The 17,577-nt window shown below is 39.0% G+C and overlaps 1 protein-coding gene across 6 annotated transcripts in view; it reads left to right on the top strand.

The window, feature by feature from the left end:
* Positions 1-17,577, top strand: part of LOC140483193 (mitogen-activated protein kinase kinase kinase kinase 3) — a 308,564-nt gene that overhangs the window by 61,962 nt on the left and 229,025 nt on the right. For all 6 annotated transcript variants that reach the window (XM_072581251.1, XM_072581249.1, XM_072581248.1 and 3 more), the window contains exon 2: positions 12,463-12,520. In XM_072581251.1, coding sequence (XP_072437352.1) covers positions 12,463-12,520 — 58 coding nt within the window. The remainder of the gene's footprint in view (positions 1-12,462; positions 12,521-17,577) is intronic.

Raw genomic sequence — 17,577 nt, 5'->3', positions numbered from 1 at the left:
ATCAGAAATGCTGAAACTTCTCAGGCTGTCCCATGACTATAGAAATCCAGAACATTTGGCTAATCTCAGCTGAGTCATCAGTGGGGAGTGGGGGATTCTAGGAGGAACAAAAAAAATTATTATAAATAGACAAACTTTTACATAGTTTGCACATTCAAGTTGCTGGATAAATTAAATAGCTCCAGCCAACTATACCTGGAGGATTCCATGATAATGAGGTAAAACCTGGTATAATTGGCTACGTACCATCAGACCTATTTGTGTTAGCCGTATTATAATGGGTCAACTTTTGATACGGTTCCAAGTATTTTAATGCAAAGAAATTATTGTGAAGTGAAAAATATATCCTTTGGCATTATTATAAACATTGTTGCTTAGCATTATTTGTAGCAGGACTTCTGGGCGGCCTGGTGGCACAGTGGTTAGCACTGCTGCCTCACAGCGCCTGAGACCCGGGTTCAATTCCCACCTCAGGCGACTGACTGTGTGGAGTTTGCAAGTTCTCCCCGTGTCTGCATGGGTTTCCTCCGGGTGCTCCGGTTTCCTCCCACAGTCCAAAGATGTGCAGGTCAGGTGAATTGGCCATGCTAAATTGTCCATAGTGTTCAGTAAGGGGTAAATGTAGGGATATGGGTGGGTTGCGCTTCGGCGGGTCGGTGTGGACTTGTTGGGCAGAAGGGCCTGTTTCCACACTGTAACGTAATGTAATGTAATCTAATCTAATCTAAAAGAACTTCTTGGTCAAATACTTCAGAGCTTCTTGAAAAATCATCAAGACAGGCCAATTTCTTTGAAAAGCCTCTTGTTACTTATCAAAATCTAAGAAATGTTCTCTGATATATTAACAGTTGCTTGAATCTGATTTTATTTGAAGCTGCTTTACCATTTACTTGTTTGTCTTGCTTCTGTTTCTCAATCTAAGAATAAATCTGACTTGAGTAGTTTGTGCTCTTGGTATTCACCTAGATGTGCCATTTTTCAACCTTTTTTTGAGGGGTCACATAAATAGTATGCACAAGGGGACAGATGTCTACTTCCAAGCTTGCTTGTGATTGCGCAAACTGCCTTTTTATCTGAAGGTCAGATTAAACCCAATGCTAAAGGGTATCAGCTATCTAGTGATATCAAATATTTAATATTTAAATAACATTCTGTTCCCAATTTAAGTAAAATATTTATTCCATGGGCCTAAACCTCTAGTAAGCGGCAAATTCATTGGCCAACCATCAAGATAACGTGGTTGAGCTTCTCATTGAAAAATTGAATAATCTGAACAGGTAAAACTTGTATGTAGCATTTAAACTTTAAAGATTATTTTTCATTTTAGTTTTATTCTTTTAATTTTTAATGTATGTTTGCATATGCATCGAGAATCGGTTACAGTAGAACTAAATAATTTGGCTAGCATTAGTATATATTCCTATTTATGGTAGGGATGAAATAATTAAAAGGAAGTAAATCCGTTACTATACATACAGTTGAGGTTGTCTCATTTCTTAGCCCTTTTATTTGAGTATTGCATTATTCAAATTTTGAGTGGCATGGTTGGGTAGATAAGAATATTTTCCCCTGAGTAGAGTCATCAATAACCAGGGGCATAGAATTGAAGAAAGATGCAGAGAGGATATAAGATATCTGGAACTGCCTGCATGAAAAGGTGATAAACATGGGAACCATCAAAATATTCAAACAGAATTTACATGACCACTTGACGTTGCGTAGCATACAAGGCTATGAGCCAAATGCTGAAAAATAGGACTCTAGCAGATAGGTGCTTGATGACTGGACAGAATGGGTCACAGGGCCTTTTCCTGTGCTGTAAATTCTTTGACTCTATTTTAACCCTTTTTTAACGTAGTTCTTTACATAACATTAATAGCAACAAAATAACTGGTCATTTAGCACAATTTCATAGCTGCCCTTCTTCCATTCTGTGTCATCTGACCTTGCCTTCATACCTTTCTATTCATTTCTCCCTCTTCACTTATCTGGCTCTCCTTTCCAATTTGCTTTAGCATTAATACAGTTTTTCATTGAAGTTGGAAACTACGAAGCAAAAATGTAGTTAGTGTTTGTAGTAGATTGCAAAGAACATAAACAATTGTAATCAGTCTAGTTCGTACATGTTAATTGAAGCAAGACATCCAGAACACTAACAAAAGCAAAGTATTGCTGATGCTGGAGATCTCAAATAAAAACAAAGCACTGGAAAAACTCAGGAGGACTAACAGCACCTGTGGAGAGAGAAACAGCTACTGTTTCAAATCCAGGATGACTCCAATTCAAAATGGAGTTCTCTATAAATACTGCCAGGTCTGCTGAGTCATTCAGGCGCTTTGTTTTTAATACAGGATCCTGTGTTTGGAATGTAAGTAGTTTTCCTGTTAAGAAAACTTTACTTCAGATAAGGCTGTTTTCAGTTGTAGTTGCTTTAAAGTTATGCCTTTAATTCAGTTAGAAGTGATAACTTGTTGTAAAAAAAGATTTAGAAGATGAATTGCAATTACTAGCCTGTCATTCTTTGATTCCTTTCGAGCCCAGAGTTCAGGCTTAGACCTTCAGATTTGGTATGAGAAGGTTAGTGTTGAAAGTTTTATCTTGATGTTGGATATTATCAAGCAGGGTACAGATTGATTCCAAATTGTACCGATGCAGCTTTAAGCAGCTGAACCTTCAATTGAACTTGATTTGATTACTGCTGATGGACTTAAGTAATCATATGAAATTTTGGTAGTTAATTGACAGAATTCTTAGTATAAAATAAATCATTAAGCTCATGCATTATGATACATGGTGAAGCAAACTTGCAAATGGTTTCTATGTTTGCTGTCAGCTTTTCACCATGTTGCTACATTTATCTGAGTAGGTGCTCAAGAAGAAACCATAAGCACTAAGTTTAAAATTTGTTGTAGTAAATCTGCATAAAGCCTCTTTTCACATGAAAAAATAAAGAATGATGTACTATATTTAATAGAAAATTGTGTGAGCTGTATAAGAAGGTGAACTTGTGATCATTTTTTGTTCACGATACACGAATATCCAAGGAGAAGGTGGATAAAAGAAAGTTAGACAAAGATAAACTGAGTAATTATTGGGCCACATTATTTTGAGAAATTAATTGCACTGTTTTATAAATAAAATGCTAATCAGGGATAACACCACACTCCATGAATTGTAGATAACTTCTAATTATTGCTGAATTTCGTTTATTTAACAACTGGCTACCTCAATCCCCTGCAGTTTCTCTTTTATGCACACTGGTTCTCTCGTCTCGGTACTCTATGAGCAAAAGGTTTTTAGTTTATGTACTGGGGAAAATTGAGGGGAGAAAAAGTTTGCATACCTGTGGAAGATCTTGCTGCACTCCTTAATTAATGAAGTACCTTTTCAACTCTGATCACTACTTTATTGTAGAAAATCTAGCAGCCATATACAAATTTCCACAAATAGCCAAGTTTATGACTGGATAATTTTTTTTTTGTTGAGGTGGATCAGGGATAAACATTGACTCGGAATTCAGTGATAATTCCCCTGCAGTTGTTTGAAATAATGGCATGGGACCATTTAGATCCACCCGAGTGAGCAGACCAAGCCTTGGTTTGATACCTAATCTGAAAGACTGGAAATCCTAGCAGTATAGAACTTCCTTAGCACTTCACGAGAGTGTCACTCTGGATTTTTGTACTTTGTTCCTTCATTACTCAACAGAATCCCTGTTTTCTTACCCTTCTGACCACTGTGAACAAATTAGATCATTTATATCCATGATGCCTTATTTGATTTTGAGATGAGTGTTTTGATTATATATCTACTTCATTACCAACACCCCCTAGTTATGTAGCTAATATTGCTAGATTCCTGTTTTTCCCCACAAAATAATTTATTGACCTTACAGATGAGACCCTGTCCAATGACCTGGTTATAAATAATTCAGATCAGTTTCACTTCAAAATTATCTATGTTCTAGTTGGTACAGTGTGTCAAATAATTTAAAAAAAATGTGTTGTAGTTATTTGCAACTCTCAAGATTTGGAGATGGGTCTGTTTATGAAGGGCACATGTGGCTGTTTAATGATGCATTTCTGAAGGCAAATATTTTACGTAGGTGATAGAGATTTTGGCAAAGAGGAGTGACAAAGCAGAGGGATTAGGGTGAAATCAGAACTTGCCAAAGAGCTGGCACACAAGCATGGTGGACCATGTGAAATATGAAATAGGAGCAGAAGTAGACCATTTTGACCTTTTCAAGCTTGCTGTGCTATTCAGTAGGATCACCAGTAAACAATTGTTTCAAATTCTAAATTTCCATCTACTCGTGATAACCTTTGATTACCAGGCCTTCCATGAATCTATTTACCTCTACTTTAAAAATATTCGCTGACCTTACTACCATTGTCTTCTGAGGCAGATACAGTAATTCTACACAAAGAGAATTCTCCTAATTTCAGTCTCAAAATTGTGATCACTAATGTTAAAACAGTAACCTGTACTTCTGGACTCATCACAAGAGAAAACATCCTTACCACATTTAACCTTGTTAAGACCATTTAAGACTTTATACATTGATGAAATGGCTTCCTTCAGTGCTTTATAATTCTGATGCATTCAATAGTAGCAGATATTACCAATGAGTTTGAGTCCTGAGCATGCTTTGAAATGCCAATAATTCTATCTTGCCATGCCTGCCAAACAGTGAGAGAAGACAGTACTGGTACAGTAATTAGCTGGACTTAAAGTCACCATGCCTTTGCTCTGCTCAGATTTGCATCACATTAGAGGTCTGAATTGACTTTGTGTTGGCCTTTGGTAACAAGACTTCTGCTTTTCCATCAAAACATCAACTCAGAATCTGATTTTAAATTATTCTAAATGTTAAAGAAAAAGATGACATTTGACAAAAATGTCTTCAAGTATTAGGGAATGAATGGGAAACCAATAGGAGTGTTGAAGGACATGTGACAAGCAGTCACTGTGTGTTTATGATCTTGTCTGACAGCCTCTGGTACGCTCGGGTGAGTTAAGATGGGATCCAATTATATCTCTATAGCTTTTGATTAAAGAATATTTTGTAGCCCTGTGTATCTGGTTATTAGCTTGTTGGAAGAATTTTATTTTAAAATCTTGCTAAACTGAATTATTTTGTTTTTTGCAAGATTATTCAGTTTAAATATGTAAGTAGTTTATTTCTGTGGTAATATGATGACTAAACAGTTCAGATCTGTGCCAATAAATTCTACTTCTGTAATCCAACGGCTTACGAATAGAAAACCCTGACGTTAATGGGAATTCTCAATCCCACACCTCACTGGTGTCAGCTTTGCTAACACATTGTAAAATATCATGTTTGCTATTTTATCAGAGTCAAAAAATGTGGTGCTGGAAAAGCACAGCCGGTCAGGCAGCATCTGAGGAGTAGGAGAGTTGACATTTTGAGTATGAGCTCTTCATCAGAACTCATGCTCGAAACGTCGATTCTCCTGCTCCTCAGATGCTACCTCACCGGCTGTGCTTTTTCAGCACCACACTTTTTAACTCTGATCTCCAGCGTCTGCAATCATCACTTCCTCCATGATATATTCCTCCATAATGGGCGGCACAGTGGCACATTGGTTAGCACTGCTGCCTCACAGTGCCTGAGACCCGGGTTCAATTCCCGCCTCAGGCGACTCTCTGTGTGGAGTTTGCACGTTCTCCCCGTGTCTGCGTGGGTTTCCTTCGGGTGCTCCGGTTTCCTCCCACAGTCCAAAGATGTGCAGGTCAGGTGAATTGGCCATGCTAAATTGTCCATAGTGTTGGATGCATTAGTCAGAGGGAAATGGGTCTGGGTGGGTTACTCTTTGGAGGGTTGGTGTGGACTTGTTGGGCTGAAGGGCCTGTTTCCGTGCTGTAGGGAATCTAATCTAAATCTTTTCTGAACTCTGTCCAGTTTAATAATAATCTTCTATAGCAGGGCGACCAGAACTGCGCACAGTACTCCAGAAGAGTCCTCACCAACATTCCGTGCGAACTCAACCTGACATCCCAACTCCTGTAGTTCAAAGTCTGAACAATGAAGGCAAGCATTCTAAGTGCCTTCTTAACCACTCTGTCTACCAGTGAAGGAAATTTAAAAGAAATTATCTACCTGAACCCTAGGTCTCTTCTGTTCTATAACACTACCCAGAACCCTACCATTAATTGTATGAGCCCTGCCCTTGTTTGTTTTACCAAAATGCAATACCTAGCATTTATCCAAATTCAACTCTATCTGCCACTCCTCAGCCCATTGACCCCATTGATCAAGATCTTTTTGTAATCTTAAATAGTTGTATTGTTTTATTTGATTTATACAGTATCCCTCAATTTATGATATTACCAAATTTATTACCTTGCGTTTGCCTAGGTTTTGTTAATTAAATTCACTGTTTAAAAAAATAACTCCACTGTAGCTCAGTTAGTTAATACCCTTGCATCTGGACCATTGTGATTGGTGTTTTGGGGGTCAACCCTGGACTGAGATGCTTGGGTTCAAGTCCCACCTGCTCCAAAGGTGTCTTTAAAAACCTCTCCGAAGAGGTTGATTAGAAAAATAGGTGAAAGAAATATTGACATTTTCAACTTGATTGTGGTGGGGCGCTAGTGCTACTACTAGTCCCTACTTCTAGTCTGGAAGACCCAGGTTCAAAGCCCACCTGTGGCTGTGTGTAATCAATTAGAATTCTCTTGTGACACAGTGGTAGTGTCACTACCCTTAGACCAGGAGCCCTGGGTTCAAGTCCCTTCTGTTCCAGAGATGTGTGTTAACATCTCGGAACAGGTTGATTAGAAAATAAGTTAAATGAGAAAAAAACGTAAATGGAAATTCAGGGAGTACTTTAGCAAAATTGGTCAAATATCCAGAGAATTAGTAAATAAATGTAGGAATTTACTTTTATCTCAGAAGGGAGTCAGAGCATGCCAGGCAATTATAGGCCAATGAGTTTAACATCAGTGAGGGAAAAATAATGAAGTCCATTTTCAAAGGAGAAAATGGCAGAACATCTAGAAATTAGAAATATGCTTGTCAGTATGGACCATTCTTACTGAATATCTTGAAGGTGGGACAGACTAGACTATGATTGTGCAGATGATGGTGGGTGAATTTATTCAGAAAAATTGGGGACATCTATTCTTAGTGTCAATTGATCGGTGTAAATAAGGTGTTCACTTATTCATATGATTTGTTGACTTGTGAAATGTGTGGCAGTACTTGCTTCTCACCCCAGTGGCTGGAGGTGTACATATTTCACAGTGGGATGTTAGATAACTAAAAATTCTGGTTATTATCAAACTCTTAGCAAAACTCATACTCAATAGGAAAATAACTTGTAATTTTAATAAGCTGAGTGGAATATGCACGTAATAGAACAATCCTGATGCATTTTCATGTTTACCACACTAAGCAGATTTGAATTTATGAAGCACAGCTCCCTCATCTTGACTGTTCTGGAATGTGAATGTCTCATGGCTCTTCCAAGTTAGGAAGACAAAGGCTGAAACTGACATAGTAAGGAAGTTGGAAGATGTTCATGTGAGACTGAGAGAGAAAACATTCTTCTGTAAATTACATTCACTGACTGAAGGGTTCAAGGGTCTCTGAAAGAGAGAGAGACAGGATGGAAGCTGGTGGAAAGATTAACTCTTTGTGGTCTGATTTGAGTGAACACTGGCTTCTCATGGCTTGAATGTTTGTGCATTGTTCTCTGAAACTTGAGATCTGGGAATGTTATGAATTAAATTTGAATTCTGGGAATCTAAGATGATTTTAAAAGAAAAAGCCATTTTGTAAGACAATGATCTTGGACATGTTAGCTGAGCACGGTTACCTCATGACCTTTCCCACATAGGTTAGACTAGGCCCTTGTTATGATGCACTATTAAAAGGGAAGGTTATCTAGCCAAAGCAATCAGCCATTTGGGCCTGGCTGGATCAAGATTTCCCACTTGATGTGCATGTAGCATAATTAGTCAAACATGCTCAGACCTGTCAATGAGTTTCTCTTCCTCTGCCTACTTTTGCCATTTTATTGCTGCTTAACTGATTAAGGACGTGTGGTGTTTTTGTAATTTTAATACCAAATTCTCTATAAAGACAGCTTGTGTGCAGCAATAAGGAGAGTAACCTGAGAGAGCTCTTAAGGGTAGAAGCTGGTATCGCTACTCTGCTAATGGCTTTAGAACCTTAGCTCAAGCTTGGCTTGTAAGTATCAGTGTTATAGTGTAACATTCATGCCATTGGTAAATAAAGGTAATAATTTAAACTAAACTGTCTGTTCCAGACTACCATAGAGTATAGTCTCTGGGACAAACCGAGAGGGATTTGCTGAGACGTCTCAATAGGTACTTTAATAGTGTTGGAATCACCTGTAGGCCAGACCAAGTAAGAATGACAGATTTCCTTCCCAAAAGGACAGAAATGGGTTTTTTCAATTATAGATGATCTATTCTTACCTGATCTGGCCTACATGAGACTCCTGATCTATAGCAGTGTGGTTGACTCTGAAGCCAGATGGATTAACCAGCATCAACTTGGCACCTGGAAAAAATGACAGTAGCAAACCCAGCCTGTCAAACCAGCAAAGTCCTCCTTGCTAACATCTGGAAACTTGTGTACTAGGAGAGCTGTCCCATAACACATTGGCTGTCAAAAAAACAGCCTTGCGTAGCCATACTCTCAGAATCAAACCTTGACAGACAATACCCTGGACACCACTATCACCTTTCCTGCCTTTGTCCTGTCCTGCTCTCAGGTCAGACCCATGAAAGATGATAGGCACAGTTGTGTGCATACAAGTAGGAGGGAGTTGCCCTGGGAATCCTCAATGTTTTGGACCCCATGAAGTCTCCTGGTGTTGAGTCATTTATGGGCAAGGAAACTTCCGCTGACAATTACCTACCTGTTGGGGAGGGATTCTAAAGAGGAGTCTCAAGTCCTGTGTTCATCAGCACAAACTGATTTTTATTTGAAGTTCCTTACCAACTAGCCTGGGAAAGGTTCCTGGAGCTAGACATCTCCAGAAGACATGAAGAGACAAATGCACGTGCACAATCTGGTTTAGTACATTTATGCATTCTTTGTTATGATGATTACCTGCAGCATTGACATCACCGCTTGCCACCTCCCCTATATCTTTTAGGCCCCTCCCCAGATATTTGTCAGCTGCATCATACTATTTGGTACCTGTGAAGCTGTAATTGTTTATTTTCCTAAGGTCATAATGACCCAAGTAATGTTTTGCAATTGTCCTGTTACAATGCTATCTGTTTTTTGGCATCATTTCACAAAATTATGTATTTATACCCTTTGTTGTACTTCGTTCAGTCCTTGTATTCACTGTGTTCTCCAGTTCTTAGTGTTTGCATCATTTGTCATTCAATCACCCCTGCTGATGGGATGGGGGCTTCTCTCTACTGCTATAGACATTTGTTTAAAGGAATTCAGTTAAATTCCTTAACATGAGTTTGTTAGTTGGGTATTTTTAGTTTCAGTATACCTGCATATATAATGGCAATTACTTAAAAAAGCCTTTAGTTATGATGAAATCAGACTTTCCCTTCTGCACGTGACTAAATAACAAGTTTTCTCTTTCCCACTAAGATCTCTGTGAGACGATTCATTATCTAATCGGTTTCCATGTGTATGAAAGCCATTATTCTGACTGTGGAAAGTGCTGCCTCAACTAACAATTAATTTCAGCCATGGGCAAATCCAACACTACTGCACCCCCAATGATGCATCTTATGGCTCTTGGAATTAATTTCTTTGCATTCACTCACTTGCTAGGAGGCTGCCTGCTTCTCTGGATTGCACAGCTTTATATCCAGAGGGCAGAAAAGTTTTGGTGGTTCTGGAGGATGAGGTGGGTAAGAGCTATTGAGTGGGGAGGCTGCATGCAATAATGAGATTGGTAAGCCAAAACTTTGGAAAAGTTTCTGTGCAGTGGCAGATTGGAGTGTGTGGCATTGGTTTCTTTCCTTCCCTATTGTGACTCTGGAGACAGCAATAACATAGGCCACTATCTGTGACCAGACCAGTTGTGTTTGATACTTTGGCTTCCTCTGCTGATCCACCAGGTGGCCCTCCTTTCAACCACCTGGTCCATTTAGCTTCCTATTTGGAAAGAGGATTGCCAACTTCTCTTTGAGACATTTCAGTTTCTGAAAAGGACAATGTATAAGGTAGTTCCTGGTGTGCAGCATCTGAAGTGATGTGCACTGGCTGCTTGTATTCCTGAAGGTTCTGGCATTGGCAGGAATTTTCTTTATGTCGCATGAGAAGAATGCCAGGAAGTAATTGCATCATTCATGAGATGAGGAATGGAAGATAGCATGAGAAATGCCTCTGTGAGTCATGACAGGACGCCAGCCATGAAATACTTGGAAAATAACACTTAGCCTAAAAATGGGAAAGTCCAGCCAACAGTAAAATTTGAAGTTGCCAGTCAACTTTGTGGTTCAACTGGTTTTTGCCATGTGTTGTCCTTGCCTGCATCTGCCTGTTTTATGTTGGTGCAAAAGTATCCTGAGACTATGCTACTTGTTGCTAAAAGTGATTTCTAATCTTTGAGCATGTTGAAGTCACTGTGGTATCACAGATCCAATAGTCCATGGCTGTATCGCTAGATCTGCCTTTCACAATCATCATTGTTGCCCTGGAGTGACCTGTGAGATCCTGTTGGGCTTTATAACTATTGCTTTCGTGAACTGAGTAGCTCAGTACATTGAGCTAGATTTTTCTCACCTCCTGGATATGAAGATCAAACATAAATTGCTGAGTTAAAAGTTTTCTTTTGCTAAGTGTAGTATTCAAACTGAGCTTCAGCAATCTTGATGTAGTCCTTATTGAACATGGACAAAACTGTACCCAATTCAGTACTAATCGGCATTCTCACTGAGAGAATAAAAAATGAAACAACTGCGGATGCTGGAAATCAAACAAAAACGGGAATTGCTGGAAAATCTCAACAGGTTGGGCAGCATCCTTGGAGAGAAATCAAAGTTAACATTCTGGGTCCAGTGACCCTTTCTCAGAACTCACTGAGCGAATGAATGGAAGCAATTGGTATGGAAATTAAAAAGATATGATGGAAGCTGTCTGCTATTGGTGACTTAAGATATTATTGAATAGATGGGAGGACTTGGTATCGGCAGTTCTGTAATTTGCTTGAGTGATTTTGGTTTTGACAGCGGGTACCTCAACTGTTTTTATGCTTTTGCAAGTTAAAATTAATTTTAATTGCCAGTAGCATTTATTATCCAGCTATTGTATTAGAAATTCTGTCACCAAGATGTCATAAATCCTTTTTAACTGGCAGACTAATTTAAATGCTGAATCATGAGCAAATCATTGTTAACAAAGACCGAGTCAGAATGATCATGAGCTTTATTCTTGTTTACTTGAAAATGACTCATTGACTTTATCTTACAATTTAAACATTTGTCTAAATTTTCTTTTAACTTTTGATTTTGCATCACAAAATAATATCAAAAGAGGTAGATATACATATTGAGTTAGGTTCATGTGTTTGTACTTGTGTAGGTTACCTAAATCCATGTTCTGCCAGCCATTGAACCATGCATGAACTATTCTTCAGCTGGTCACAGTTTGGTATTAAATTGGCCATCTTGCATGATGGCTAATGGATCTGTGAAATTGAAGTGCAAAGGAGTGGACAGTGACTTCAACGTGTTCAAGATTAGAAATCGCTTTTAGCAGCAATTACCATGTGGTCTCAGGATACTTCTGCACCAGCATAGGACAGTTAGATGCAGGCAAGTAGAACTCATGACAAAAACAAGGATGTCATGTAGCTGAACCACAAAGGTGACTGACAGCTTTAAATTTTACTGTTGGCTGGGCATTTCCATTTTTAAGGCTGTGTTATTTTCTGTGTGTTTAATGGCTGGTATCCTGTCTTTTACAGCTGAGGTGTATTTTTGGGGAGAAGTAGAGAAGCTTGAGACTGGAAATTCAATTGGGCTTTATGTTGTGTGGAAGTTCTTGATTCTGACAGTAGTTATCCTATCATCATATTGAATCCGAAGTTTATTTGTGGAACAGGATAAGGATTCAAATGGGGGGAGAATCTTTGGATGCGAAATGTAAATCTTCTTGACAAATGATCCGTTTAATTTGGCTTGTTAACTAGTTGGTGCTGATGGTTGTACAGGCTGGTTCAAGAAAAGGGAGAAATGTTTTGGTGTTTTATTTTGAAATAGAATGTCTCATCTTGTGCAATAATACTCTCTACATTTTGGGGTGAACATTATGCTGAGATGGCTTTCTCTCATGCACTGTTTGTTGACTCATCATTCTGCATTTGTTTTAGCCTGGACAAGAAAGTGCCAAGTGCAGAACTTCATACAGTATATTGTGACTGTTGAGAATTTTCTGGGGATTTGTGAAGATTAATGCTAATAACCTGTTTTCTGTTTCCTCTTTAGGCTCGGAACGTCAATACTGCAGAGCTGGCAGCCATTAAAGTTATTAAGCTGGAGCCTGGTAAGTAATCAAGCTAGTTTTAGATAATGAAACTATACCTTTAAGTTGTCTCTTTCAGATTCTGGATAAGTGTTACATTTTCTTTGAACTTTACTGGATATTGCATTCATAATAAAATTGAAGTCTTTGGGCAAACATTTTTTATGTAGTTCATTTAAATCTAAGAAACTTGAAACAATATTGTGCACTAACACTATTGGTGGCCAATTCTTCAGGTATCCTAATCTTAACTGGTCCTATTTGATGTATAAATTTCATTACTGCATCAAACTGTATATCCCAAACAGTGATCAACACGTGGGATTAAGTATTTAAGGCTATTCATAACCATGGATGATCAAGTTCACTTTTGATTTAGATTCTGGTTCATATGACTGATGAGTTGGACAGTGATTATTGTACGTTCTCTGTTGGGAAAAATGTGTTTAATGAAATATGTGGTTAGTAGTTCTTTCATGATATTTTCAATTTCTGTTTTTGTTTCAATTAAAAAAAAACCCTCCTTGTATGGAATCCTGGAAAACAAAACTGTTCAGCAAAGACAAAAATAAAATGTTTGTAAATAAATTGAATACCAACTGAGATTGGGGGAAATGTCATCTGGAATCAAAATGGAACGGATGTCAAACGCCAAGATAATTGATGTGAAACTGACAAAGAAGATAAGCTATTCATTAAAAAAAATTGATTTTCTGCAAGTTATAATTGCATAATCTGAGCAAAATGACTAACACAAAAGATAAATGACTTTTAAAGACAAGCCAGTTACTCCCCATTCTGTTCACAGGATCATTAATTATTCAGTTCACCTGAATTAGAGCTCTAGGTCGCAATCAAAATTGTACTAGTTTGGAAGGCACTTGAAATTGCACGCACTTAAAAAAAAATCTGGTCCATATTTTTAAAAAAGCCATACTTAAAAACTAAGTAGTATACATAAATAAAACTATTAATTCTTCAAATTAATCTTTTTAAAAACCCAGGTCACTCATGAATAGATGATTCTGTGAAAAATGTTTATTTTTCACTAATTTTCATTATTATTAAAAATCTTCATTAGGTTACCAGTCTTAAAAACTATTTAATGGAAATAAAAACTGTTTATCTTCCATCACACTGAGAAATTACACTAGTCTATGAATATTTTAAGTTTATGATTGTCGACTTCAAGTTTCTGCTAAAATCTATTTGTAAGCTAGCTAGTGTGACTTGGAATAGGTCTGGCAGTTTGCTGAGTAAGGGAGTTCTTAATTTAGATTTTTAGAAATTTTGTAGTTTATATTTGTGTAATTATCTGTTTAAATTCTAAATTTCATCCAGATTTATATTTTCTTTAATCAACCTGCTCAGAGATGTTGTTACACATCTCTGGAGCAGGTAAGACTTGAACCCAGGCCTCCTGGCTCAGTTAGCTCAACTTTGAGTGCTGGCAATTTGATGAGTAAGGGAGTTAGGGAAGGAATGGTTTCTTTTGGGTTTTTTTCTGGTTTTCCACCTTCTAGGATTTGGTTTTTACTAGCGGGGAAGAAGCTGGCTGTTTACAATACTAGCCGGGTCAGTAAGAAAGCAGAGATAGCTAAAGTTAACTTGCGAATTATAGATTAAGGGACAGGGATAGAGGAAGCTGATGTGTTGAAAATTTTGTCAAACATTAAGATTGACAAGTCGCCAGGCCCGGACCAGATTTGTCCTCGGCTGCTCTGGGAAATGAGAAATGCAATTACTTCGCCACTTGCGAAGATCTTTGCATCCTTGCTGTCCACTGGAGTTGTACCTGAGGACTGGAGAGAGGCAAATGTAATTCCTCTCTTCAAGAAAGGAAATAGGGAAATCCCCGGCAGTTACAGACCAGTAAGTCTCACGTCTGTCGTCTGCAAGATCTAAGAAAGGATTCTGAGGGATAGGATTTATGACCATCTGGAAGAGCATGGCTTGATTAAATGCAGTAAACACGGCTTTGTGAGGGGCAGGTCATGCCTCACAAACCTTTTCGAGTTCTTTGAGGATGTGACTAGAAAAGTTGATGAGGGTCGAGCTATGGATGTGGTGTATATGGACTTCAGCAAGGCATTTGATAAGGTTCCTCATGGTAGGCTCATTGGGAAAGTCAGGAGGAATGGGATACAGGGGAACTTAGCTGTCTGGATACAGAATTAGCTGGCCAACAGAAGACAGCGAGTGGTAGTAGAAGAAAAATATTCTGCCTGGAAGTCAGTGGTGAGTGGTGTTCCACAGGGCTCTGTCCTTGGGCCTCTACTGTTTGTAACTTTTATTAATGACTTGGATGAGGGGATTGAAGGATGGTTCAGCATGTTTGCAGACGACACAAAGGTTGGAGGTGTCGTTGACAGTATAGAGGGCTGTCGTAGGCTGCAGCGGGACATTGACAGGATGTAGAGATGGGCTGAGAGGTGCAGATGGAGTTCAACCTGGATATATGCGAGGTGATGGATTTTGGAAGGTCGAATTTGAAAGCTGAGGACAGGATTAAGGATAGGATTCTTGGCAGTGTGGAGGAACAGAGTGATCTTGGTATGCATGTACATAGATCCCTTAAAATGGCCACCCAAGTGGACAGGGTTGTTAAGAAAGCAAATGGTATTTTGGCTTTCATTAACAGGGGGATTGAGTTTAAGAGTCGTGAGATCTTGTTGCAGCTCTATAAAACTTTGGTTAGACGGCACTTGGAATACTGTGTCTAGTTCTGGCCGCCTTATTATAGGAAAGATGTGGATGCTTTGGAGAGGGTTCAGATGAGGTTTACCAGGATGCTGCCTGGACTGGAGGGCTTATCTTATGAAGAGAGGTTGACTGAGCTCGGACTTTTTTCATTGGAGAAAAGGAGGAGGAGGAGAGGGGACCTAATTGAGGTATACAAGATAATGAGAGGCATAGATAGTGTCAATAGCCAGAGACAGAAATGGCTAACACGAGGGGTCATAGTTTTAAGCTGGTTGGAGGAAAGTATAGAGGGGATGTCAGAGGCGCGTTCTTTAGAGTGTTGTGAGAGCATGGAATGCGTTGCCAGCAGCAGTTGTGGAAGCAAGGTCATTGGGGACATTTAAGAGACTGCTGGACATGCATATGGTCACAGAAATTTGAGTGTGCATACATGAGGATCAATCGTCGGCACAACATCGTGGGCTGAAGGGCCTGTTCTGTGCTGTACTGTTCTATGTAGGTCAGTGGTGATGCAGTAGCAGGCATTAAAGGGATTATTTCAGAATACACATATTTTGGAAAAAGATAGAAAAGTTCCAAGGGGAGGATCCACTATCAATGGTTTTCTAAAATAGTTAACTGAAGATCGTGTATTGAAGAAAAATCATGTAACAACATGAAGTTGGGCAGCAGATCAGAAGATTGGGCAGAATATGAAAACCATTAAAGGAAGACTTCAGGATTAGTATGAGGGTCAAATTAGAGAATGAGAGGGAAAAAAGCTAAAAGTATGAAAATAGTAAGATTTCTGTAAAGACGAGAAGGGAAAAACTGTTAGCAAACTGCTGTAGAAATTGAGTTTACGGAATTAATAATGGAAAATAAAGAGATGTCAGATGAGTTGAACAGATATTTTTGAATTAGTCTTCGCTATAGAGGATACAGCTATAACATCCCAGAAGTAGCTAGAAGTCAGGAAATTAAAAGACAGGGAGAAAATGATACTCACTAGGGAAATGATATTTCGTAAATTGTTGGAGCTGTGGCTAAAAACTCCCCAGGTCCTCATGTACTCCATCCTAGGATCTTAAATGAAATATGTAGTGAGAAAGTTGATGCATTGCTTTTAATTTTCCAATCTTCCCTAGATTAGGGAAAGGTTTTGTTAGTTTGGAAAATAGCAAATGTAACTTGTTTATTCAAAAAGGGAGGGATAGAAATCAAGAAACTAAGTCTAGTTAACTTAATGTTTGTGATATGGAACATATTAAAAGCTATTCTGAAAGATGTCATGGCAGGGCACTTGGATGAGCTCAAGGTAATCAGCTAGAATCAACGTGGGTTTGCGGAAGGAAAATCTGCAACTTTACTAACCATACCTCCTATGTTCACATTCAATCATTTATATAAATGACAAAAAGCGGTGCACTCAGCACCGACCCTTGTGGCACAGCACTGGGTGCAGTCCTCCAGTCTGAGAGGCAACCCTCCACCACCTTCTACCTTCAAGCCAGTTCTATATCCAAATGGCTAGTTCTCCTTGTATTCTGTGTGATCAAACCTTGCTAAGCAGTCTATCATGAGGAACATTGTCGATCGCCTTACTGAAGTCCATCTAGATCACGTCCAGTGCTTTGTCCTCATCAATCCTCTTTGTAATTTGTTCAAAAAACTTAGCCAAGTTAGTGAGACATGATTTCCCATGCACAAAGCCATATTGACTGTCCCGAATCAATTGCTGCCTTTCCAAATACAGATAAATCCTGTCCTTCAGGATTCCCTCCAACAACTTGTTGATGGAAACAGACCCTTAGGTCTAACCTGTCCATGCCGACCAGCTATCCCAACCCAATTTAGTCCCACCTACCAGCACCCGGCCCATATCCCTCCAAACCCTTCCTGATGCCAAACACTGATGTCAGGCTCACCGGTTTGTAATTCCCTGTTTTTCCCTTACCACTTTTCTTAAATAGTGGCACCACGTTTGCCAGCCTTCGGTCGTCTAGCATCTTGAAGCCTTGGACCCCTGGAGGGCGGTCTCTCTGTTCTGTGATCGGTCACTAAGCACTCCCAATCAGTTTGGTTCTAAGACTTCATTCTTTATTTCTTCGTATGGCCTGGCACAGAGCATCCGGAAACAGAGGTTGTGTACATCTGTATTCCTTGAAGGAGCTGCACATATGGCTTAAAACAAAAACATTTTTATACTTTTCTTATCTTACAGGCTATGATCGCATAATACATTCAGACAATTACTAAACGATACTGGGATGGGCTGCCGGAGGATGTGGTGGAGGCTGATACAATTGCAACATTTAAGAGTTATTTTGATGGTTTATGAACAGGAATAGTTTGGAGGGATATGGGCCGGGTGCTGGCAGGTGGGACTAAATTGG

Source organism: Chiloscyllium punctatum, chromosome 11 (assembly GCF_047496795.1).
Source record: "Chiloscyllium punctatum isolate Juve2018m chromosome 11, sChiPun1.3, whole genome shotgun sequence".
NCBI lineage: Eukaryota > Metazoa > Chordata > Chondrichthyes > Orectolobiformes > Hemiscylliidae > Chiloscyllium > Chiloscyllium punctatum.
Note: the sequence above shows the minus strand (reverse complement) of the source record. Positions and strands in the feature narration are given on the sequence as shown.